The sequence below is a fragment of the Bombina bombina genome, chromosome 2 (assembly GCF_027579735.1).
Source record: "Bombina bombina isolate aBomBom1 chromosome 2, aBomBom1.pri, whole genome shotgun sequence".
Taxonomy (NCBI): Eukaryota; Metazoa; Chordata; class Amphibia; order Anura; family Bombinatoridae; genus Bombina; species Bombina bombina.
In genome coordinates, this window is record NC_069500.1 from 1,335,417,974 (window position 1) to 1,335,444,181 (window position 26,208).

At 42.9% G+C, this 26,208-nt stretch overlaps 1 protein-coding gene across 1 annotated transcript in view; it reads left to right on the forward strand.

Moving 5' to 3' along the window:
* POLN (DNA polymerase nu) overlaps nucleotides 1-26,208 on the forward strand; it is a 587,345-nt gene that overhangs the window by 57,951 nt on the left and 503,186 nt on the right. Inside the window, exons 4-5 of the mRNA XM_053700310.1 lie at nucleotides 7,792-7,881; nucleotides 13,581-13,642. Coding sequence (XP_053556285.1) covers nucleotides 7,792-7,881; nucleotides 13,581-13,642 — 152 coding nt within the window. The remainder of the gene's footprint in view (nucleotides 1-7,791; nucleotides 7,882-13,580; nucleotides 13,643-26,208) is intronic.

Here is a 26,208-nt window from a genome sequence, read left to right on the forward strand (position 1 = left end):
TCATATGTGAAGAACATTGGAATGTAAAATATTTACAGTACATACACAGTAAAATACATTATTAAAGGGACATCTACCCCCAAAAATGTTATTGTTTACAAAGATATATAATCCTTTCTTTTTTATGACAAGATGAGTCCACAGATCATTTTAATTACTAATGGGATATTCACCTTCTGGTCAGCAAAGAGCGGCAAAGAGCACCACAGCAAAGCTGTTAAATAGCTCCTCCCTTCCCTCCCACCCCAGTCATTCTCTTTGCCTACGTTAGTGATAGGAAGTGGTAAAGTGAGGTATTAGAATAGATTCTTCAATCAAGAGTTTATTATTTTTAAAGTGGTGCAAATTGTGCTACTTTGTTCTAGGGTGTAGCCGTAGTCCAAATCAGTCTCTTCAGTAGAGCAATGGTGGCTTTAGAGCAATGAGAACTGGTGGCACATAATTCTCACTGCACCTCTCATGACTTTTATGCTGCCCTGTTTATGGAAGTCTGAGAGAGGAATTGTTACAGAAGCATTAGTTATTTTGTTGTGAAGAGCTTATTTCCCAGCAGCAATGCCTGAACCAGCAAGCCAGCGCCTAAGAAGGGCTCCAAGAAAACCGTAACAAGTATCATTTCATAAAGAGTTAACTCTTTTTTTTCAGCTTTTAGAAACTATTGCCTAAATACACATTTTTGCTAGCCTCAGCTCTAAGTTTAGGGATAACCAATCCCATTGTCTAATCACCTCTGGAGCCAGACTGCTAATTGATAAGATGAACTTGTAAACTTGTTATCTTAAGTACTGTAATCCTATTGTGGCCTGTCAAAGGACAGTGCTCTCTATCTAAATGTGTGATGGGGGATTTTGTGCTTCCCCCCCCTCTCCCCCTGGGAGTGCCCTGTGTGCATGTAACCTTAATAAAAAGCAGGCTGGGCATCCCAGTCCTGAGTTCTTGTTTGACCCTCAATCGCAGCGTTGACTCGTTTTTGTGGGCAGAAGGGTATCCTAGCTGTACTACAGCTAAGGGAGATTATTCTATATTTGCGAGACTCATATAGAATACTATGGAAAGCAGCTTCTCCCCTCTTTAGCAATAGGGATCCAGGCTACTAAGCGGTCCATCTCTCAGCGAGACTAAGGGTAACCGTAACATTTGGCGGCAGCGGCGGGATTTTCCTGGATTTCCTAGGAGAGGTACAGAACGGATGGAGAGCGCTTACGAAAAATTGAAGCGTACAACCCTAAAGGATTTACTTGAAAGCAGAGGGGGGTACGCCAGCAACCGGCCGAGGAAAGAGCTGATCGCAGAATTGAACGAACTGGATCAGAGCTTCACAATGGCGGAAACACCGACCACGATTAGTGATGAAAAAACCAGGATTGTTCGGGAAAGGCTCTCATTATACGGGCCGAACCCCTCCATGGAATTGGTACAGCAGTTGATGGCGGAGGCGGACGAGGATATACGAGAGACTCGAGCCCACGAACTCAACCTAGCGAACGCACACCGCAATGCTGTAGCCCCGCAGGTAATCATCCCTGTCGAAAATGCTGGGAGGCCCAAGATACCCTATACGGCATTTCGACCCTTTCTAGAGAGCGAGACAGGGATTGATGAATATTTGGCGGACTTCGAAAGGCAATGTGCCCTGCACCAGATTCCCAACAGAGAGTGGCCCACGATATTGTCTGGGAAACTATCCGGGCGAGCCCTGGAAGCCTTTCGTACTCTGGGTGCTAAGGAAGTGACACAGTATGAGCTAGTTAAGGAGACACTGTTGCGACGGTACGCTGTAACTCCGGACACGTATCGCCGACAGTTTCGGGGCACGGAAAAGAAGCCTAACGATACCCATATGGAATGGGCGCACCGAATGCGGAGAGCGGCAAATCACTGGCTGAGCGGAAGTAAAGCGGTGACTGGGGAGGAAATTTTACAATTGTTTCTCTTAGAACATTTTTATAATGGCATGGAACAGCAAGGGAAGGAATGGCTGCGAGACAGGCGGCCTTCTACCTTAGAAGAAGCAGCCAAATTGGCCGATGAACATTATGACTCCCGTCTTCACAAACCCATGAACTACCGAGCTCCAGCACGGGTCGAACTCAGAGAGGTTTACCGTGCACCCCCTCGTGCTGAATTCCGAGCCCCGGTGCCCACAGGGCCCGTCCGACACTCAGGACCACCCAATAACAGCTCTGAGCGTCACAGACCGACTTGCCACCGATGCAAGCAACCAGGGCATTTCATGGCTAGCTGCCCCCTTAATACGCACCAGACACCCAGGAATTACAATTACCCCTCTGGGTCCTATCGTCCGGCCCGGGCCCTCTGTGTTAACCAAGAGGCCCCTATGGAGGGATATGTGGGGCCGCTTCACGAGGCAGACCCTGTATATGCTGCCTCAGATAACCGCCAGCACCATCGGCAGAGGGTATGGCTCGAGGGGCGATCTACCGAGGGATTGCGAGACACAGGGGCTACTATCACGCTGGTACAGAGTCATTTGGTGCCAGAGCACAAGCGATCCGGACAGACTGTGGCCGTTAGAGTGGCGGGGGGGGATGTGTACAAAATTCCAACAGCTAAAGTGCATCTTGATTGGGGAGCGGGAAAGGGGGCTGTGAACGTGGGCCTAATGGATAATTTACCTGCCGAAGTACTACTGGGCAACGATTTGGGCCCCATGACTTCTGCCTATGCTCCAGTATGCAACAACGAGGCGGACCCAGTGACTACACGGGCCCAAGCCCGGACAGAGCGAGAGCTCTCACCAGTGCGGGAGACACAGGTAAGACCTACCCCGACCTTGCCTGACAGGTTAGGCCCCATACCCTGGGACACCCCAGATGCTTTCGAGGCAGAGTCTAAGACTGACCCGACCTTACAAAAGTACCGGGAACGAGCAGAGACCGGAGGGGGCGGGGCAGATAACGAAACATTCTTATGGGAAAAAGGGAAACTATACCGCTGGACAGAGAAAAGGGGACAGCGTAGGCGACAGCTGGTAGTGCCCCACAAATACCGTCAAGAAATCCTCAAAATAGGCCACGACATCCCCTTAGCAGGCCACCTAGCCGTAACCCGTACCCTACACCGCATTACTCACACGTTCTTTTGGCCAGGGGTGCACGCTGACGTTAGAACTTACTGTAACACCTGCGATGTGTGTCAACGAGTAGGAAGGCGAGGCGATCACCCTAAAGCCCAGCTAGTAAATATGCCCATTGTAGAGGAACCCTTCAGCCGGGTTGCTATTGACCTAGTGGGACCACTGGCTACCCCTAGTCCCTCCGGTAAGCGCTACATTCTTACCGTAGTGGACTACGCTACCAGGTACCCAGAGGCTGTCGCCCTATCCAACATACAAGCGGATACGGTAGCGAATGCACTAGTACAGGTGTTCTCCCGGGTAGGATTTCCAAAAGAAATCCTATCCGACCGAGGCACCCAATTTACGGCTGAATTAACCCAACAACTCTGGCAGGTTTGCAAAATTAAGTCCCTCCTGAGCTCCCCATACCACCCCCAGACGAACGGGCTGTGTGAGAGGTTCAATGGGACCCTCAAGCAAATGCTCAAGACGTTCACTCAGGAATACCGAGACTGGGAACGCTTCCTGCCGCACCTCCTATTTGCTTATCGGGAGGTGCCCCAGGAAACGACAGGGTTCTCTCCCTTCGAGTTGCTCTACGGAAGAAAGGTACGGGGACCCCTAAACCTGATCCGGGAGCACTGGGAGGGAGAGATGGAGGCTGACGGTGTCCCCATTGTGCCATACGTGCTGGAACTCAGGGACCGAATGGAGCAATTAGCCAAATCCGTGCGGGCTAATCTCCAGTTGGCCCAGAGAAGACAGAAAGTATGGTACGATCGGGGGGCCCGAAAGAGAATCTTCACCATAGGACAAAAGGTGTTAGTACTTAAGCCGGTGAAGACAGACAAATTGCAGGCGTCCTGGCAGGGTCCCTACCAGATCGTAGAGAAAAGGGGAGACACCACTTATGTGATAGCTAGCTGCCATGACAACAATCTTAGAAAGACATTCCATGTAAACATGCTCAAGGAATATTTTGAGCGACCAGAGAACGTGACGGCCGTATGTTGTTCCCCTCAGGAAGACCCAGACAGTTTACCCATTCCAGACCTATTAGAAAAGAGTCTCCCCACAGGTATAGTGGCGCAGGTTCAGATAGGGGACCGACTTAGCCCCACTGAAAGGGAGCAGCTCAACCAACTCCTCCAGTCCAAACACCTCACCTTCTCCCCGAAGCCAGGGTACACTACTTTAACCACCCACCAGGTAGATACTCCGGGACAAGCTCCCTTGCGCCAGGCTCCGTACCGAATCCCTGAAGCAGTTAGGACAGGAATGAAGAAGGAGATCGATGAGATGCTCCAGCTCAGGGTAATTGAGCCCTCCGATAGTCCATGGGCCTCCCCAGTTGTCTTGGTGCCCAAGAAAGATGGGACCACCCGGTTCTGTGTAGACTATCGGAGGCTCAATGAAAATACCGTGACGGACGCTTACCCTATGCCCAGGGTAGACGAGCTACTCGATCGTATAGCCAGGGGAAATTACCTGACCACTATTGACCTCTGCAAAGGTTACTGGCAGATTCCCCTGGCCCCGGAGGCTATCCCCAAGTCGGCATTCGTCACCCCATTCGGCTTATATCAGTTTAGGGTAATGCCGTTTGGGATGAAGAATGCCCCAGCTACATTCCAGCGCTTGGTGGATAGGCTCCTGGATGGCTTCCAGAGTTTTGCTTGCGCCTACCTGGACGACATAGCGATCCACAGTGAGTCCTGGGAGGACCACTTAGCTCATGTGGGAATGGTTCTGGATCAGATCCGGGCTGCTGGCCTGACTCTGAAGCCAGAAAAATGCCACTTTGGGATGGCCGAGGTACAGTACCTGGGTCACCGGGTGGGGTGTGGAAAGCAGCGACCAGAGCCGGCCAAAATAGAAGCTGTCGCCAATTGGCCCACCCCCATCACTAAGACTCAGGTCCTAGCCTTCCTGGGCACGGCAGGGTACTATAGACGGTTCGTACCAGACTTGCCAAACCCCTGACTGACTTGACCAAGAAGAACTTACCTCGACAGGTCCTGTGGTCTCCCCACTGTGAAACGGCTTTCCAGGCTCTCAAAAATGCTCTAATTAACGCTCCTGTCTTGGCGGCCCCAGCCCTTAACAAACGTTTTATCGTCCATACAGACGCTTCCATGTTCGGGCTGGGAGCTGTCCTCAGCCAAGTAGGCGAAGATGGAGGGGAGCATCCAGTTGCCTACATCAGCCGGAAGCTCCTGCCCCGCGAAGTCAGCTATGCAGCGGTCGAAAAGGAGTGTTTGGCTTTGGTGTGGGCATTAAAGAAATTGACTCCCTATTTATATGGTCAGGAGTTCACTCTGGTCACCGACCATAACCCGTTGGTGTGGCTGAACCGGGTCTCTGGAGATAACGGCAGGCTATTACGTTGGAGCTTATCGTTGCAACCCTTCAATTTCACCATTACTTACAGACCTGGGAAACAGAATGGCAACGCCGACGGGTTGTCCAGACAAACAGACCTCAGCCCCGCATAACCAGCGGTCTGGACAGCCTTAGTCTGCCCCGAAAAGGGGTCAGACCGTGTCTGCCAGAGTGTTCCACAGAAAGGGAGCACTGTTACAGAAGCATTAGTTATTTTGTTGTGAAGAGCTTATTTCCCAGCAGCAATGCCTGAACCAGCAAGCCAGCGCCTAAGAAGGGCTCCAAGAAAACCGTAACAAGTATCATTTCATAAAGAGTTAACTCTTTTTTTTCAGCTTTTAGAAACTATTGCCTAAATACACATTTTTGCTAGCCTCAGCTCTAAGTTTAGGGATAACCAATCCCATTGTCTAATCACCTCTGGAGCCAGACTGCTAATTGATAAGATGAACTTGTAAACTTGTTATCTTAAGTACTGTAATCCTATTGTGGCCTGTCAAAGGACAGTGCTCTCTATCTAAATGTGTGATGGGGGATTTTGTGCTTCCCCCCCCTCTCCCCCTGGGAGTGCCCTGTGTGCATGTAACCTTAATAAAAAGCAGGCTGGGCATCCCAGTCCTGAGTTCTTGTTTGACCCTCAATCGCAGCGTTGACTCGTTTTTGTGGGCAGAAGGGTATCCTAGCTGTACTACAGCTAAGGGAGATTATTCTATATTTGCGAGACTCATATAGAATACTATGGAAAGCAGCTTCTCCCCTCTTTAGCAATAGGGATCCAGGCTACTAAGCGGTCCATCTCTCAGCGAGACTAAGGGTAACCGTAACAGGAATACTCAGTACTTTTTATTTCCACAGGCCAATGTGAGGGAGAGGACCTCGCAAGCCAGGTGAGATGCCTTGCTGTCGGGCATTTGTCAGATGAGTGCTAACTTTTATTATTTCTGGGGGAAACATTACTTAGAAAAAGTGGGCACTTCATTATGCAGAAATGAAAGGGCACAAGTTAAAACAATAGCTCTTAATTCTCTGGGGACATATTTTCTCCTTTCTGGAGGAAGTTTTTGACAGTAATGTAGGCACTGGGGCTGAGATTGCTGCTGACTATTTATCTCTGGCGGTTCCATTCTCCCGGGGGTTAAACTTATAATATACCGACCGGGAGATTGTTAGATGCCCACGATGGGCGGCTAAGCTGTGGCGGTAAATGTAGTCATTACGCGCCATTTCTATTTCTGACTTACGGAAGTGCCATAACAGGCTGTCTAAGAGCACGTAGTTCTGGAGAATACCCGTTTCTATGAGCAGATCTCAACTGCGATCGTTTTCCTGCTGGACTGCGGATCGTTCTAGTTGCTAAGGGAATTATCTTCTAAATGTCCCAGGGCAGGTAGACACCTCAGTATAGCGCTGCGGTGTAGAAGTGTTTATTAAATATTTTCTAAGTACTCGTTTTCAGCATTCTGCAGTTCACAGTAAAATAGTTACGTTTTAAGTTTTAAAGAGACAGTAACGTTTTTTGTCAAAATTGATTTTAGTTTTAAAATTGCAATTTTGATTACTAAACTGATCCATTTAGAGTAAGAAGTGACCAAGAAGCTTTGCAAAATGTCACCTGTTCGTTGTGTTTTTGATGCCAATGTGGAACCACCAATTCCTTTTTGTTCCGCTTGTATTGAGAGGACTTTAATTTACAGAGATAACATTTTTCCTGAGCCAACATTTTCTAAGGATGATGCTGGTCAGGAATCCATTGACAATGTTCAATTTATGCTGCAGCTTTCTCCTCAAACGTCCCAAATTTTACCGCCCTCACATGCAGTGCCCTGCATATCCTCTTTAGCTCCAGTTGGGGTTACTTTAAAGGACATCACTTCTCTCATGTCTTCTGCAGTCTCAGATGCGTTGTCTGCTGTTCCTATGTTGCAAGGAAAGCGCAAGAGGAAAATTAGACATTCAGTAAGCAAGGTTTCTGACACTGTTGTTGCTATTGCGGATGCCACCTCCCAGAAGCCTGAGGAGGGGGATACCGTAGTAGCATCTGAGGGTGAAATTTCAGACTCTGACGGTGTAATTCCTCTTACTGATTCTGAAGTTGTATCCTTCAGGTTTAATATAGAAACAGCAAAATTGCAAATTCCAAAGAATCAAACTGGAGATAACTTGAAGTTTAAAACGTCCACTTTATTGTGCAAAGCTAAAAAGAACAATGGGGCACAGTCTTTTTAACTTTGCACAATAAAGTGGACGTTTTAAACTTCAAGTTATCTCCAGTTTGATGCTTTGGAATTCGCAATTTTGCTGTTTCTATATTGGATTTTATTTTTATGTAGGGACGGAGTGGATAACCCCAGTGATTCCTGCATCGCAGCCTGTGCCGGGTATACGGAGTCGGCATTGCATCGAGGCTACACGCCCCCTCTGTAAGTACAAGCGCTAAGCGCCAACCAGGACTGATGTGTTTGTGATTGCACAGAGGACTACATTACGGTTGTTGAATCCTTACGAAACCGCCACAGGACAGATAAGTCTTGACAGAGGAGGGGTAAGCCTATGTTGCAACTTACGATGTTTATAATTACTTTGTGGGTTATAATACTTCAAACACTGTGACGACCGCGAAGTGTGGAACTCAGAGTGAGTTGTGTGTCACGGATGTATGTACAGACAATATATTCATGAGTAGTTACACTTGAGAGACTCTGTGATAAATACAGGTGTTCCTTCAGGTTTAAGCTAGAACACCTCCGCCTGCTACTTTAGGAGGTTTTAGCTACTCTGGACGACAACGATTCCACTGTCGTTGTTGCTCCCAACATATCCAGTAAGCTGAACAAATATTTTGAGGTATCTTCCTCGATAGAAGTTTTTCCGGTACCAGACCGAGCTTCTGAGATCATTTCTAAGGAGTGGGAGAGACTGGGTATACCTTTTTCTCCATCTCCTATATTTAAAAAGATGTTTCCCGTAGCCGACTCGGTTAGGAGGCTTGGCAAACAGTCCCCAAGGTGGAAGGAGCTGTTTCCACCCTAACTAAGAGAACTACTATTTCCATAGAGGATGGTTGTGCTTTCAAAGATCCTATGGAAAAAAATAGAGGGGTTACTCAAAAAGATAGATGTACACCAGGGCTTACAATGGCAGCCAGCTGTGTGCATTGCTACCATCACTAGTGCGGCGGCATATTGGTTTGATGCATTGTCTCTTAGGACAGAAACTCCTCTGGATGAAATACAGGATAGAATAAAAGCGCTTAAATTGGCTAATTCCTTTATTACGGATGCTTCCCTTCAAGTTATCGATCTGGGAGCAAAGATTTCAGGATTCTCTGTTCTAACTCGCAGAGCCTTATGGTTAAAACTGCTGATGTGTCCTCTAAGTCTAAGCTTTTAGCGATTCCTTACAAGGGGAAGACCTTGTTTGGGCCTGGCTTGACGGAAATAATCTCTGACATTACAGGAGGTAAGGGTCACCTTCTCCCTTAGGACAAGAGAAACAAACAAAAGGGACAACAGAGTGATTTCAATCCTTTCGAAATTTCAAAGGAAATTCTTCCTCCTCCAAGCAAGAACAGACTTTCCTTCTTCGTTTAGGCTTGGGTTCGAGATGATCAGGATCCCTGGGCAATAGAAATAGTGTCTCAGGGATACAAACTAGAGTTCAAAAGTTTTCCTCCCAGAGGCAGGTTTCTGCTTTCAAGATTATCTGTATACTAGACAAAAAGAGAGACGTTCTTACACGGTATCAGAGAACTCTCCGACCTGGGAGTGATGGTTCCTGTTCCGATTCAGGAACAGGGTCTGGGATTTTATTCCAATCTGTTCGGGGTTCCCAAAAAAGGAGGGAACTTTCAGGCCAATTTTAGATCTCAAGAGTCTAAACAAATTTCTCAGAATACCGTCCTTCAAGATGGAAACTATTCGTTCCATTCTTCCTTTGATCCAAGAGGGTCAATTTAAGACAACAGTGGATTTAAAGGACGCGTATCTGCATGTTCCCATTCACAGGGATCATCACAAGTTTCTAAGGTTTGCCTTTCGGGACAAACACTTCCAGTTCATGGGTCTTCCTTTCGGTCTTGCCACAGCTCCCAGAATTTTCATAAAGGTTCTGGGATCACTGTTGGCAGTGCTTCTGGTACGGGGGATTGCAGTTGCGTCCTATCTGGATGACATCCTAGTCCAGGCGCCATCCTTACAACAAACAAGATCCCACACTGACATGGTATTAGCCTGTATTAGCCTTCCTGCGATCTCACGGGTGGAAGGTAAATTTGGAAGAGAGTTCCTTAGTCCATAATACAAGGGTAACTTTCTTAGGAATCATAATAGATTTCCTGTCTATGAAGTTTTTTCTGACCGAAGTCAGGAAATCAAAGATTATCGATACTTGTCTTGTCCCCCAGTCCACTCCTTGGCAGTCAGTGGCTCAGTGCATGGAGGTAATCGGGCTGATGGTGGTGGCAATGGACATCATCCCGTTTGCTCGGTTTAACCTCACACCTCTGCAGTTAAGCATGCTCAAGCAATGGAACAGAGATTATGCGGTTTGGACTCATCGAATAGGAGACAAGGGATTCTCTTCAATGGTGGTTGTCTCTGGATCATCTCTCCCAGGGAACCTGCTTTCGCAGACCATCTTGGGTGATTGTGACAACAGACGCCAGCCTTTTTAGGGTGGGGGCAGTCTGGGGCTCCCTAAAGGCTCAGGGAGTTTAGACTCTGTCAGAGTCTGTTCTTCCTATAAACATTCTGTAACTGAGAGCGATCTTCAATGCTCTTCTGACCTGGCCCCAGTTAGCCTCGGTCTGGTTTATCAGGTTCCAGTCGGACAACATATCTTCAGTGGGTTACATCAATCATCAGGGAGCAACGAGGAGTTCCTTAGCGATGACCGAGGTAGCTAAAATAATCCAGTGGGCGGAAGCCCACTCTTGCTGTCTGTCGGCGATACACATCCCAGGGGTGGACAACTGGGAGGCGGATTTCCTGAGCAGGCAGACCTTTCATCCAGGGAAGTGGGAACTCCATCCGGAAGCGTTCTCCAACCTGATTCTCAAGTGGGGTCAGCCGGAATTGGATCTCATGGCATCTCGACAGAATGCCAAGCTCCTGAGATTCGGATCGAGGTTCAGGGACCCTCAGGCGGAATTGATAGATGCACTGGCGGTTCCTTGGACCTTCAGTCTAGCATACCTATTTCCTCTGTTTGCTCTTCTTCCTTGGGTTATTGCTCAAATCAAACAGGAGAGGGCATCGGTGATCCTCATTGCATCGGCTTGGCCTCGCAGGTTTTGGTATGCAGATATGGTGGACATGTCATCTCTGCCACCCTGGAGACTTCACCCAAGTCTAGTTTCTCTGAAGCTCACTGCTTGGAGATTGAACGCTTAATTTTATTCAAGCGGGGGTTTTCTGACTCGGTCATAGAGACCATGATTCAGGCTCGCAAGCCTATAACTAGAAAGATTTACCATAAGATTTGGTGTAAATATCTCTATTGGTGTGAATCCAAGGGCTACTCATGGAGTAGAGTTAGGATTCCTAGAATTTTGTCATTTCTCCAAGAGGGTTTGGAGAAAGGTTTATCGACGAGTTCCCTAAAGGGTCAAATCTCGGCCTTATCTATTTTGTTACACAAACGTCTAGCAGATGTCCCAGATGTACAATCATTTTGTCAGGCCTTGGTCAGGATCAGGCCTGTGTTCTAAGCAGTTACTCCTCCATGGAGTCTTAATTTAGTTCTCAAAGTTCTTTAGGGGGCTCTGTTTGAGCCTATGCATTCCTTAGATATTAAGTTGTTATCTTGGAAGGTTTTATTTCTTGTTGCTATTTCTTCTGCTTGTAGAGTGTCAGAACTATCAGCATTGCAGTATGAGTCTACTTACCTTATTTTCCTTTCAGATAAGGTAGTTTTATGTACTAAATTAGGATTTCTTGCTAAGGTTGTTTCTGATTGGAACATTAATCAGGAGATTGTTGTTCCTTTTTTGTGTCCTAATCCTTCTTTTCAGAAAGAACAACTTCTGCACAATTTGGACGTGGTCCGTGCTTTAAAGTTTTACCTGCAGGCGACTAAGGACTTTCGTCAGTGTTCTTCTTTGTTTGTGATTTTCTCAGGAAAACGTAAGGGACAGAAGGCTACGGCTACTTCTCTTTCTTTTAGGCTGAAGAGTATCATACGTTTTGCATAAGAGACCGCTGGACAGCAGCCTCCACAGAGAGTTATGGCTCATTCTACGAGGGCTGTTGCCTCCTCATGGGCATTCAAAAATGAAGCTTCTGTGGAACAAATTTGCAAGGCTGCAACTTGGTCCTCTCTTCACAATTTTTCAAAGTTCTACAAATTTGACATTTTTACCTCGGCTGAGGCTGCTTTTGGGAGAACGGGTTCTTCAAGCAGTGGTGCCTTCCGTTTAGGTTCCCTGTCTTGTCCCTCCCTTATCATCAGTGTACTCTAACTTCGGTATTGAATCCCATTAGTAATTAATATGATCCGTGGACTCATCGTGTCATAAAAAAAAGAAGAAAATTTATACTTTCCTGATAAATTTATTTCTTTTTTGACACAATGAGTCCACGGCCGCCCTATTTTTGTAAGACATGTTGTTGGTTATTATAAACTTCAGACACCTCTACACCTTTCCTTTCTTTCCTTAACTTCGGTCGAATGACTGGAGTGGGAGGGAAGGGAGGAGCTATTTAACAGCTTTGCTGTGGTGCTCTTTGTCGCCTCCTGCTGACCAGGAGGTGAATATCCCATTAGTAATTAAGATGATCTGTAGACTCATCGCGTCAAAAAAGAAATAAATTTATCAGGTAAGCATAAATTTTCTTTTTACTAACTATTCCCCAGTTTTGCATAACCAACACTGTTATATTAATAGATGTTTCACCTCTGTGATTACCTTGTATCTAAGCCTCTGCAGACAGCCCCCTTATCTCAATGTTATTTACAGACTTGCATTTTAGCTAATTAGTGCTGACCCATAAATAACTCTACGAGAGTGAGCACAAAGTTATCTTTGTTGCACACACGAACAAGCAGTGTCTTCCTGTGAAAAGCTATAAAAATGCTCTAAAATAAAGGCTGCCTGCATGGGCTTAGAAATAGACAAAAGAGATCAAAGGTTATAAATTATTATAATATAACAATGTTGGTTATTGAAAGATGGGGAATAGGTAGGAAAGGCGTTATCTATCTTTTTGAACAATAGAAATTTTGGAGTAGACTGTCCCTTTAAATAATAAAATATACTAAAAAATATTTTTCTTTTTTCAGGTATTTGAGTGGAAAGGGCTCCAAAGTATATATACATATGTATATATGTGTATACATGTGTATATATGTGTTTATATGTGTATATGTATGTATATAAACATATATTATTATTATTATCGGTTATTTGTAGAGCGCCAACAGATTCCGCAGCGCTAATATAAACATAAATATACATGTATACACGTATATATACATACTATATGTATATATATATACATACTCATATTTAGACATACGTATGTATGCATACAATATAGCCCTTTCCATTTAAATACCTTGTCACATACTATCTAACTTTTTTTAATAATGTTTATTAATTAGTGCATATATAACCGTAACACTTTATTTTAATGTATATATGTTGTGTTTGCAACATTTTGTTTAGCCCTAACCCTTTTTCACAGACTTTATCACGGCCATGCTATTTCAATAGCGTATGCACCCTAACATTAGCGCACCACTTGTAGTCTAGCCTTGTGTCAGCTCAGAGTGCCAGCAGCAGTGTCTTGAGTTGGTGGTTACTCAATGTACATGATACAAGACACAGCTGGCTACTTGAACAGACATGCTGTTCAAAATGTTGGTGAATGGAGCATGTGCACCATATAAGCTCATATTGAAAACAGTTCTAATTTTTACCTAAAGCATTTTTGCTAATGCATATTGCAAAAACGCATTTATTCAAAATTGAACTAATATGCATTTTAACTTTGTCTGGAATGTCACTTTAAGCTAAATCACACAGTTAAAATGTATTCTCTCATTTAAAGAAAAAATGAAATACTTGTTAGTTACATAAGATGCAATATGATTTCAAATCATAATTTTTCCCCTTTTTTAGGCAACAGTTCATGCATGACCACACAAGATACTATTGTCATATTGGATTATGAAGAAAATAAGGCATGTATTTAATTCTATACTATCAAGTAGCTAGAACTGACTGAAACATGCATTTGGTGCATTTGGAATAGGTGTTCCTCTATTAAAGGGCCATAATACCCAAATGTTTAAACACTTGAAAGTGATGCAGCATAGCTGTAAAAAGCTGACTAGAAAATATCACCTGAACATCTCTATGTAAAAAAGAAAGATATTTTACCTCAAAAGTTCCTCAGTAGCCACCTCCCATTGTAAAGGATTTCTAAGCAGCATTTTAGTGTGTTTGTCCTGGGACATCTGAAGGGACTAGCATTGTGCACTCTCATCTTATTTCACCAATCAGGTAAAGGAAGTTTACAATGAAATCTCATGAGAGTCAAGTCAAATCTCATGAGATCACAGTAATAGTTCATGACCTCAGCACTGCTGATGCTGATTGGCTGCTGTTCATTTCTTCATTTTTTAAATTTTTTTTACCTGCAGCTGGGAGCAGCTCAGTATAACTTTTTACACAGAACTTACTCTGCTGAGCTGAGGAAATTGTGAGGTAAAATATCTTCCTTTTTTACATAGAGATGCTCAGGTGATATTTTCCTGTCAGCTTTTTACAGTTATACTGCATCAGTTTCAAGTGATTTAGCATATGAGTATTATGTCCCTTTAAGCTGAATATTAAGGGGCTTAGTAAAACTGAGGCTGTGAGTATTTCTTTCTAATGACACGGTGAGTCCACGGATCATCATCAATTACTGTTGGAAATAAGAGCACCACAGCAAAGCTGTTAAGTATCACTTCCCTACCCACAATTCCCAGTCATTCTTTTTGCCTGCAGTGAAAGAAAGAGGTGATGTTTAAGTGTCTGATAAGAAGTCTTTCTTCAATCAATATTTTTTTATTTTAAAGCAGAGTAGGTTTGCTCTGATCTTTTCTGGGGTCTAGCCTTAGTCCACGTCAGTCTCTTCAGTAGGGCAGTGGTGGCTTCTGAGCACTTGGGAACTTGTGAGGTACAATCCTCACTGCACTTTCTCAAGGTTTTGCTGCCCTATTCAGAAAGCCTGAGTAAGCTTACATCCGCCGGGACCGCTCTATGCAAAAAGGGGTGGGTCCTTGTAAGAATGTGGTTAGTTTCGTTGGCGCGCTTTCAGTTGCTCTGTCGGCTGCGGAGTTGTGATGCAGTTGTCGGCTGTTCCATTGTTAGAGTATAATAGCACTGCCGTCGCAGGTCTGGAACGGATCGTTGGAGAAATTAAACTCAGGCTGCAGGATAGGTAGGCACCTTAGTAAGGCTGCTGAGGTGTTTGGGTTGCCTGGGGTTTATTGTACAGGGCTCTGAATAAATATAATTTAAAAGCGCAGTACTTTTTCTTTACTTTAAAAGAAATACAGTTTATTTTTCTCTCTTGACATTTTTATTGAGATGGATCAAGAGGCCTTACAAATTGTTGCATGTCAGCTTTGTTTTACCCAAGAGCGGCTATTACATACCAAGGTATCCTCTGCGGTATCTGAGGGATTGTCCGCTTTTCCCATGCTGTAGAAAAAGCGTAAAAGGAAACGAGGAATCAGTAAGTAAGGTTTCTGATCAAGTTGTGGCTACTCAAGGTGTTTCTTCTCAGAAGTCTGAGGATGAAGATACTTTGGTAGCGTCTGAGGGTGAAATCTCAGACTCAGACAGTATAATTCCTTCTTCTGATGCTGAAGTTCTATCCTTCAGATTTACGCTAGAACACCTTTGCATGTTACCTAAGGAGGTTTTGGCTACCTTGGACGACACCGATATGACGGTCATAGTCAATCCTAAAAAGTCTAGTAAGGTGAACAAGTACTTTGATGTTCTCTCCGCGTTGGAGGTTTTCCCTGCACCAGACCGTGCTTCAGAGATTATTGCATGGGAGTGGGAGAGACCTGGTATTCCATTTTCTCCATCTCCTATTTTCAAGAAGATGTTTCCTATAGCTGATTCCAATAAGGAGTTGTGGCAGATGGTTCCTAAGGTAGAAGGAGCAATCTCCATTTTGGCTAAGAGGACTACTATCCCCATAGAGGGTAGTTGTTCTTTCAAGGATCCGATGTAAAAGAAGTTGGAGGCATTACTAAAGAAAATGTATGTTCACCAGGGTCTCCAATGGCAGCCTGCGATGTGTATTGCCACTGTCATCAGCGCTGCAGCTTACTGGTTTGATGCGTTGTCTGATTCTATTGAGACAGATACTCCTCTTGAGGAGATCCAGGACAGGATTAAGGCCCTTAAGTTAGCCAATTCCTTTATTACGGATGCTTCCTTACAAGTCATTAAGCTGGGATCAAAAATATCTGGTTTTGCAGTTCTAGCGCGCAGAGCCTTGTGGTTGAAGTCCTGGTCTGCGGATGTTTCATCTAAATCCAAACTCTTGGCGATCCTTTACAAGGGTAAGACCTTATTTGGGCCTCGTTTGGCTGAAATTATCTCAGATATTACAGGAGGGAAGGGATCCTTTCTTCCTCAAGAGAAAAAGAATAAGCAGAAAGGACGGCAGAGTAATTTTTGTTCCTTTCGTAACTTTAGAGGTAAACCCTCCTCTCCCTCCTCCAAGCAAGATCAAGCCAAGTTCTCCTGGAAGCCTAGTCAGTCTTGGAACAAGGGGAAGCAGTCAAAGAAACCCGCAGCTGACTCCAAGTCAGCATAAGGGGTCGGCCCCCGATCCGGGAGCGGATCCAGTAGGGGGCAGACTTTCTCTTTTCGCTCAAGCCTGGATATGAGATGTTCCTGATCCCTGGGCGGTGGACATCGTATCCCAGGGGTACAAATAGTTAAAAACCTTTCCTCCCAGAGGAAGGTTTCTCCTCTCCAGATTATCTGTAGACCAGATAAATAGAGAGGCGTTCTTACATTGTGTCAAGGACCTTGCCGCTCTGGGAGTAATAGTTCCTGTTCCTCTGCAGGAACAGGGTATGGGATCTTACTCAAACCTGTTCATAATTCCCAAAAAGGAGGGAACTTTCAGGCCAATCTAAGATCTGAAGTGTCTAAACAAGTTCCTCAGAGTACCATCCTTCAAGATGGAGACTATACGCTCCATTCTTCCCTTGGTTCAAGATGGTCAGTTCATGACAACCATAGAAAGTCAAAGAGAGAGAACAGCACTCCATGAGATAGAACAGAAGCTGGAATAACTTCCATGCATGTTCATTTTTATTGAATTTCTCAGGGTGCCAGTTCTTTTTGCACACTACGCCCCTTCACAGAGAAAAAATATCCTGAAGCATATCAGTCTGACCCTGCCCAATGACAGTCCAGCGCCGAAATACCAGGCAATTCTTCTCTGAACAAGGGAAGCAACAACCCCAGACGATCGTTTCGGCCTCCTATGGGCCTCGTCAGTGAGGTGCAGTTGTATCTCTCTAAGGGCAAGTGTGCATGGAGTCCACGTCTGGTTTCCCCATTACTCTTAGGGTGACCCAAGAATAATTTGCATAAAAAGTCAAAGAGAGAGAACAGCACTCCATGAGATAGAACAGAAGCTGGAATAACTTCCATGCATGTTCATTTTTATTGAATTCCTCAGGGTGCCAGTTCTTTTTGCACACTACGCCCCTTCCCAGAGAAAAAATATCCTGAAACATATCAGTCTGACCCTGCCCAATGACAGTCCAGCGCCGAAATACCAGGCAATTCTTCTCTGAACAAGGGAAGCAACAACCCCAGACGATCGTTTCGGCCTCCTATGGGCCTCGTCAGTGAGGTGCAGTTGTATCTCTCTAAGGACAAGTGTGCATGGAGTCCACGTCTGGTTTCCCCATTACTCTTAGGGTGACCCAAGAATAATTTGCATAAAAAGTCAAAGAGAGAGAACAGCACTCCATGAGATAGAACAGAAGCTGGAATAACTTCCATGCATGTTCATTTTTATTGAATTCCTCAGGGTGCCAGTTCTTTTTGCACACTACGCCCCTTCACAGAGAAAAAATATCCTGAAGCATATCAGTCTGACCCTGCCCAATGACAGTCCAGCGCCGAAATACCAGGCAATTCTTCTCTGAACAAGGGAAGCAACAACCCCAGACGATCGTTTCGGCCTCCTATGGGCCTCGTCAGTGAGGTGCAGTTGTATCTCTCTAAGGGCAAGTGTGCATGGAGTCCACGTCTGGTTTCCCCATTACTCTTAGGGTGACCCAAGAATAATTTGCATAAAAAGTCAAAGAGAGAGAACAGCACTCCATGAGATAGAACAGAAGCTGGAATAACTTCCATGCATGTTCATTTTTATTGAATTCCTCAGGGTGCCAGTCTGACCCTGCCCAATGACAGTCCAGCGCCGAAATACCAGGCAATTCTTCTCTGAACAAGGGAAGCAACAACCCCACCCTAAGAGTAATGGGGAAACCAGACGTGGACTCCATGCACACTTGCCCTTAGAGAGATACAACTGCACCTCACTGACGAGGCCCATAAGAGGCCGAAAAGATCGTCTGGGGTTGTTGCTTCCCTTGTTCAGAGAAGAATTGCCTGGTATTTTGGCGCTGGACTGTCATTGGGCAGGGTCAGACTAATATGCTTTAGGATATTTTTTCTCTTTGAAGGGGCATAGTGTGCAAAAAGAACTGGCACCCTGAGGAATTCAATAAAAATGAACATGCATGGAAGTTATTCCAGCTTCTGTTCTATCTCATGGAGTGCTGTTCTCTCTCTTTCGATTTTCATGAGAACCATAGACCTAAGGGATGCGTACATTCATGTTCCTATTCACAAGAATCATCACAAGTGTCTGAGATTCGTCTTCTTGGACAATCACATCAGTTTGTGGCTCTTCCATTTGGCCTTGCCACAGCCCCCAGAATTTTCTCAAAAGTTCTGGGGGCTCTTTTGGCAGTTATCCGATCACAGGGCATTGCAGTGGTTCCCTATCTGGACGACATTCTGGTTCAGGCGTCGTCTTTTCAACAAGCAAACTCTCATACAGAGATCTTGTTGTCTTTTCTACGCTCCCACGGATGGAAGGTGAATCTGGGAAAAAAGTTCTTTGATTCCAGCAACAAGAGTAGTGTTCTTGGGGACCATAATAGTCTCCCTACTAATGAGGACATTTCTGACAGAGGTCAGAAATTAAAGATTTTCGACTCTTGCCTTGCACTTCAGGCCTCTCCTCGGCCGTCGGTGACCCAATGTATAGAGGTAATTGGCCTGATGGTGGCTTTTATGGACATCATTCCATTTGCTCAGTTCCATCTCAGACCTCTGCAGTTATGCATGCTCAAACAATGGAACGGGGATTATGCGGATCTGTCACCGCGAATAGATCTGGATCAGGCGACAAAGGACTCTTTTCTGTGGTGGTATTCTCAGGAACACCTCTCCCAGAAGACTTGCTTCCGCAGACCCTCCTGAGTGATTGTGACCATGGATGCCAGCCTTCTGGGTTGGGTAACAGTGTGGGGCTTGTTGAAGGCTCAGGGTCTATGGACTCGGGAGGAGTCAAAACTCCCCATAAACATCTTAGAGTTAAGAGCGATCTTCAATGCTCTGCTCGCCTGGCCTCAGCAGGCTTTAGCCTGGTTAATCAGGTTTTATTCGGACAATATAACATCGGTGGCATACATCAACCACCAGTGGGGAACTCGGAGTTCCTTGGCCATGGCATTCCAGGAGTAGACAATTGGGAAGCGGATTTTCTGAGCAGACAGACTTTTCATCCCAGGGAGTGGGAACTCCATCCAGAGGTGTTCTCCAGTTTGATCCTCAAATGGGGGCAGCCAGAACTAGATCTCATGGCCTCTCGGCAGAACGCCAAGCTTCTGAGGTACGGTTGAAGGTCAAGGGATCCTCAGGCCGTCCTGATAGATGTTCTGGTGGTTCCTTGGAATTTCAATCTAGCTGTCAGGGTTTTTTCCCTGTTTTGTTTGCCATGTGCTGCTGGCAGCCATTTTACTCACCTCTGGTGCATACTGTGTGATGCTGCTCATTTCCTGCACTTCCTTTTATGGCCAGACTGGTGTACATCATCCATGTGAGACAGGATGCAGTCTAAGAATTGTGATGTCATCACTTATTATTTAAAGGGCCTCTGTTCAGTATGCTTTGCCCTTGCGTTGTCTCAGACCTGTTTGTGAGAGCTCCTGTGTATTACCTGGCTGTCTGACATCCCTCCTAGTACCTGATCCCTGGCTTGTTCCTGATTCTGCTGTTCTCCTTGTTCCTGATTTCGGCTCGTCTAACTACTCGCTTTGGCTCCTGACTCGACTCATCTGACTACCAGCTCTGGTTTAATTCCTAGCTTATTTGACTTGTGGACTTTTTATTATTTTTTGCTATTATTAAAGGTGTGATTATTTTTGCACTTCTCATCTCAGTCTGATTCCTGGCACCCTGACACTAGCATACTTGTTTCCGCCGTTCGCTCTCCTTCCAAGAGTCATTGCTCCGGATGGATGAAGATAGAAGACCCCGCTTGGATGAAGACTTCTACCGGATGGAGGACATCTTCTTGCCCCGCTTGGATGAAGACTTCTACTGGATGGAGGACATCTTCTTGCCCCGCTTGGATGAAGACTTCTACCGGATGGAGGACCTCTTGTTGCTCCGCTTGGATGAAGAATTCGGCTCGGCTGGGTAAAGACGACTCAAGGTAGGGAGATCTTCAGGGGGGTAGTGTTTAAGGGGGTTTGGGTGGGTTAGAATAGGGGTATGTGGGTGGTGGGTTTTAATGTTGGGGGGGTTGTATTTTTATTTACAGGTAAAATAGCTGATTACTTTGGGGCAATGCCCCGCAAAAAGCCCTTTTAAGGGCTGGTAAAAGAGCTGATTACTTTGTAATTTAGAATAGGGTAGGGCATTTTATTATTTTGGGGGGCTTTTTTATTTTATTAGGGGGCTTAGATTAGGTGTAATTAGTTTAAACTTCTTGTAATTTTTTTTTATTTTCTGTAATTTAGTGTTTTTTTGTATTATAGATTAGTTTATTTAATTATATTTTAGTTTAACTAATTGTAGGTAATTTATTTAATTAATTTATTGATAGTGTAGTGTTAGTTGTATTTGTAACTTAGGTTAGGATTTATTTTACAGGTAATTTTGTAATTATTTTAACTAGGTAGCTATTAAATAATTATTAACTATTTAATAGCTATTGTACCTAGTTAAAATAAATACAAAGTTGCCTGTAAAATAAATATAAATCCTAAAATAGCTACAATGTAACTATTTATAGGTAAGTATTTAGTTTTAAATAGGAATACTTTATTTCATTATAGTAAATTTATTTAGATTAATTTAAATTATATTTAAGTTAGGGGGGTGTTAGGGTTAGGGTTAGACATAGGTTTAGGGGTTAATAACTTTATTATAGTAGCGGCGACGTTGGGGGCGGGAGATTAGGGGTTAATAATTGTAGGTAGGTGGCGGCGATGTTAGGGAGGGCAGATTAGGGGTTAATAAAATTTATTATAGTGTTTGCGAGGCGGGAGTGCGGCGGTTTAGGAGTTAATACATTTATTATAGTGTCGGCGAGGTCCAGTCAGCAGATTAGGGGTTAATAAGTGTAGGTAGGTGGTGGCGACGTTGGGGGGGGGCAGATTAGGGGTTAATAAATATAATATGGGTGTCGGCGATGTTAGGGGCAGTAGATTAGAGGTTCATAGCTATAATGTAGGTTGCGGCGGTGTCCGGAGCGGCAGATTAGGGGTTAAAAAAATGATTATAGGGTTTGCGATGTGGGGGGGGGCCTCGGTTTAGGGGTTCATAGGTAGTTAATGGGTGTTAGTGTACTTTATAGCACAGTAGTTAAGAGCTTTACGTTCCCGCGTTAGCCCATAAAGCTCTTAACTACTGACTTTTTTTGACGGTAGGAGTTTTGTCGGTAGAGGGTCTACCGCTCACTTCTTCCAAGACTCGAAATACCAGCATTAGGCAAATCCGATTGAAAATATAGGATACGCAATTGACGTAAGGGGATCTGCGGTAGCCTCAAGCCGCGGAAAGAAAGTGAGCGGTAGACCCTTTCCTGCCTGACTCTAAATACCAGCAGGCTGTAAAAATCAGCGTTAGGACCCCTTAGCGCTGCTTTAACGGCTAACGCCAAACTCTAAATCTAGGCGTATGTGAATAGTGTTAGAAGAAAAGGAAAAACAGAGGATCCCACGTAGAGGTATATAATAAAAACAGCTTTATTGGAACAAACTTCAAAGTTAAAAATTGCGTTTTTTTCTGTTGCCCCTGAACGCAATTTTTTGTTCCAATAAAGCTGTGACCAATTGTCTATAGTTTCATTACTACGTCCATAACTTCACTACCATCACCCTTTATATGTAACAGGGGTCTATGTACTGGGATTCACTAGGACTGATGTAAATGCCTGCATCACACAAAGTTAGAATTCTGTTTATTATATTCTGTACACCTGTTATTATTTTATAACAGATATTGATTGTCAATGAGGTAAAACTAATCTTGGTACCATATGCATAATAAAGAACCCTATCATAAGGATATTTTTTCTTTATAAGTGAACTCAATACTTGAACCCATTGAGGGCTGAGTGAATGTGTGATGGAAATATATAAACTAGGTCCAAGGTTGGCTAGTTACTGATATCACGAATTTGATAGATTATTAAAACTAGCCTTTTGTGCTCCAAAATATCTAAAATATCTACATATCCTTGATCACAGATTGCCAGTTCAGTATTAACCACTTGAGATATCAATCTGTGGAATATCCTTAACAAATGAATCAAGTAACAGGGTAGATGTTACATACCCATATCAGAACTAATAAAGTGTCTGATACTGGTTACCTCTACAGTCAATATTGGTACCTAATTCTATCATATCTATATTAAGACCAGGTTGATCTGAGTGTATACTGGAAACTAACACTAACAACACAACATGAGCATTTCATCTCATTCAGTGTATATTAGTATACATCAATATTATGTGTCCAATATTAGGACTCATTTGGTCGCATTAGAACCATATTTATAATTTTTGTTCAACACACTAATATAACAGATCAGCTTAATGTAAGTGGTGAACCTTTATTAATTGCTACAAGGGTGGCTACCTCTAACACTTATTGCATTATCTAGATCACATTAGTTGCACCACATACAGAGGCCAAATTTATTTACTGTGTGATCCACAGAATTTATTATATTGATTTGTGATATCGGTGCGGATTTTATATGTATGTCTTTTAACCAAACCATTTTGGTTTCTTATGGAGTTATGTTGACTACCGGAAGTGAGGTCGTATTTCGCCATCACTTCCGTATTTACGTGACAAATATACAAACCGTTTGACTTAACTACAACTGGTAGATGTGTGGCTTCTATTAAGTGTATTGGAGAGTCATTTTCAAAGATTTATTTCTTCTTTAGCTCTGTTTTGTTAGTACGAAATGTATAATCTAAGTTCACGTTGTTATTGGAGCAGACCGGAAATGACGTATATTTCAGCGTCACTTCCGTGTGAATATATCCAATCATGCTTTGTCATAGATAGAACTGTTTGTATGTCGTGTTAGTAAGTCTAAATATTAATAGCGTGTCAATAAAGTGTCAATAGGGTATCGATAAAATATTATTGAATCTCATGCTTTTTTGTATACCAAATAAACTCTACGATTTTCACATCAAATGGACGTTTCCATTTTTCGCCCATTTCATTAGTTATTATTGTGTTGCCATAGAGACACACAGTTGCCACAAAGACATGGCACCGGAAGTGACGTTATTCTCAACGTCACTTCCCAAGACCTAATATCGCTGTGTCTTAAATAGATCTACTTTTACATTGTGTTGGTAAATCAAATGGAGACATTGTATACATTAAATATCCTGCTGTTTTATATACTGGATGGACATTCCCATTTTATCACCAAATAGAATTCTTATTTTTACGCCCATTTCATTTGTTATTGTGTTGCCATAGAGACATGACACACAGTTATTCATTCAATATGTATCGCTGATAAAATGACAATGTTACCATATTAGACTCAAAAAAGGGAAATAAGGATATCAAAATAATGGATATAAAAATAATATAAAAAGAACATATAAATATTTGATTATAACTGATAGCTTATTGTCACATAAAGTGAAATGAACAAATATAAAGGTTGATAGGAAACGGCATATTTGGCTTGTTGTTATCGTTTTATATATTTAATCATTCTGACATATATTTCTTTAACTTTGTATAACATCTAGGGTATGAATAATACCATACATAAGGCATAGTCAGAGATCAAAATAACCATATGTGAATTCAAGATGACCATATATGAATTAAAGATAACCATATATGAATCAATCCACCTCTTATACTGTTATCTGCACTGGTGAATTTAGTAACTGCATCCTATGAAGAACACACCTGGTAGAATATATAGAATCTGGTAGAATTAGTGTGAACACACATATAGAACCAGATGTCATATAGGTGTAACCATATAAAAAATGGATGTGTATATGTAGATAAAAGTAAGGGCATTAAAATCACTTATATTATATAAGTCATAGTGTGTCAGTAGTGACACCTAATTTAGCATTTATTATTTCATTGACATGTATGTATCTAAAGTAAGTGGATCACCTTACTAAGATTACTTAGAGAGTACATTATTGGGTAAATGGATTTTAAGTTATGTATATGTGTTGATGGAGCCTCAAGGAATTTTATTCCATATGTGTATATTATTTACCTAGTCATACAGCTTAAAAGGGCTATTAGTTTGATCGAACCATCCCACATCATTAAAATTATGTGGTTAGTTCTAAAACTTTTATTTAATTTGCTGCATTTATTGTCTAAAATAGACCTATGAGGAGCAAAATGAGAGATATATGGGGAGAAATAGACTTTATATCTTACATTGCATATGATCTTAACGGAGATGTGTATCCAGCCTCATATGTTGTTATGTCAGTCACTCTCTAGTGAACAGATTCTGTGTATATATATTGATGTCAGAGTCATGATTGCACTATTAGGGAAGTGCATTGCAAAAAGATCTAAAAGTAAATACACCAACAGGCATGTTAATCTATGTGTATGAAATGATATACACTTATAACATTACAGCAGGGCCCTCTTCCTCCTGTGCTAGATTTGTTTAGTTTTGTTATGTCTTGTATTTTATCACAAATCTTTTCATTGTATACCCCTATCATTGTACCCAGCGCTACGGAATTTGGCGGCGCTATACAAATAAATGATAATAATAATAATAATAATAATGTGCCGTCAATGGTCTTAATCAGATGTTGATATTTATGAGATGTGCTAAATCTTCCTTATGATTTAGACCTTTAGGATATAAACAGTCTAAATTGAATATCCATTTGGATTCGGCAACTAGGAGTCTTTTTTCGTGGTCACCTCCTCTCCAATTTCTGTTTATTTTCTGTATTCCTAGATATTTAAGACTTTTCACATTGCCTTGGTGTTTAAGTGTGAAATGTTTGTGAAGTGGTGTTTCTACATTGTTTTTCTCAATTAGAAGTAGGTGTTCCCTAATTCTATCTTTGAGTGGCCTCGATGTTTGCCCAATGTATTGTAGCCCACATGGGCATTGTATGAGGTATATCACTCCCTTATCTTGACACCTAATAAGATCTTTAATTGCATATTTAACCTTCATACTACTGGAAATAAAGTGACTAGCTTTTGTCCTGCACTTGCAATCTTTACAGCTTGGGCATGGAATAAACCCTCTTATCTTTTTGCCTGAGTAATCCCTCTCAGTTTTTCTATTTATTTTTGGAATGCTTGGAGCTATAGAGTTCCTCAGGTTACTTGTTTTCTGGTATATAAATCTGGGTTGCTTAGTTAATTGTTCCCCAATTATATCGTCATTTTTGAGAAGTAACCAATGTTTTTTAAATATTTTCTCTATTATATGTCTGTTTTCACTGTATTCAGTGATCATTGGGACATTGATGATATTTGTCTCTAATCCTTTAGTAGTTTTATCTTTATATCTTAGAAGTGTTCTTCTGTCTATATCTCTTCATTTATCCTCATATCGAGAGTCTCCTCATCGTATCCTCTTTCAATGAACCTCTTTTTTAGAGTGATAGCTTGCTCTTCCCATTTTTCTGAGTTAGAGCAATTCCGTTTAATTGTAATTGTAATTGCCCCTTTGGGATGTTAGACTTCCACTTATCGTGGTGGCAGCTCAGTTTATGTTTATAGTTGTTACTATCAACTTTTTTGAAAAATGTCGATCTTTTCCAGGAAAATGGGAAAATAGTTTCCCATTTATAATCTCTATTTTCAAATCTAAGAAGTTGATTTCCTTCTGGCTGTATTCGTAAGTAAATTTTAAGTTAGCTTCATTTTGGTTCATTATTGTGATGGTATATTAAATGTCTTCAAGTGTTCTTTTCCATATAATGATGATGTTATCTATGTACCTTTGATAAAGGACCAGGTCCGCGCTAGCTGGGCAGGATTCCCAGAAAATATGTTCCCATTTGCCCATATATAAATTGGCATAGCTCGGCGCGAACCTGGTCCCCATTGCTGTCCCACAGAATAACGTCACTTCCGGTGCCATGTCTTTGTGGCAACTGTGTGTCTCTATAGCAACACAATAATAACTAAT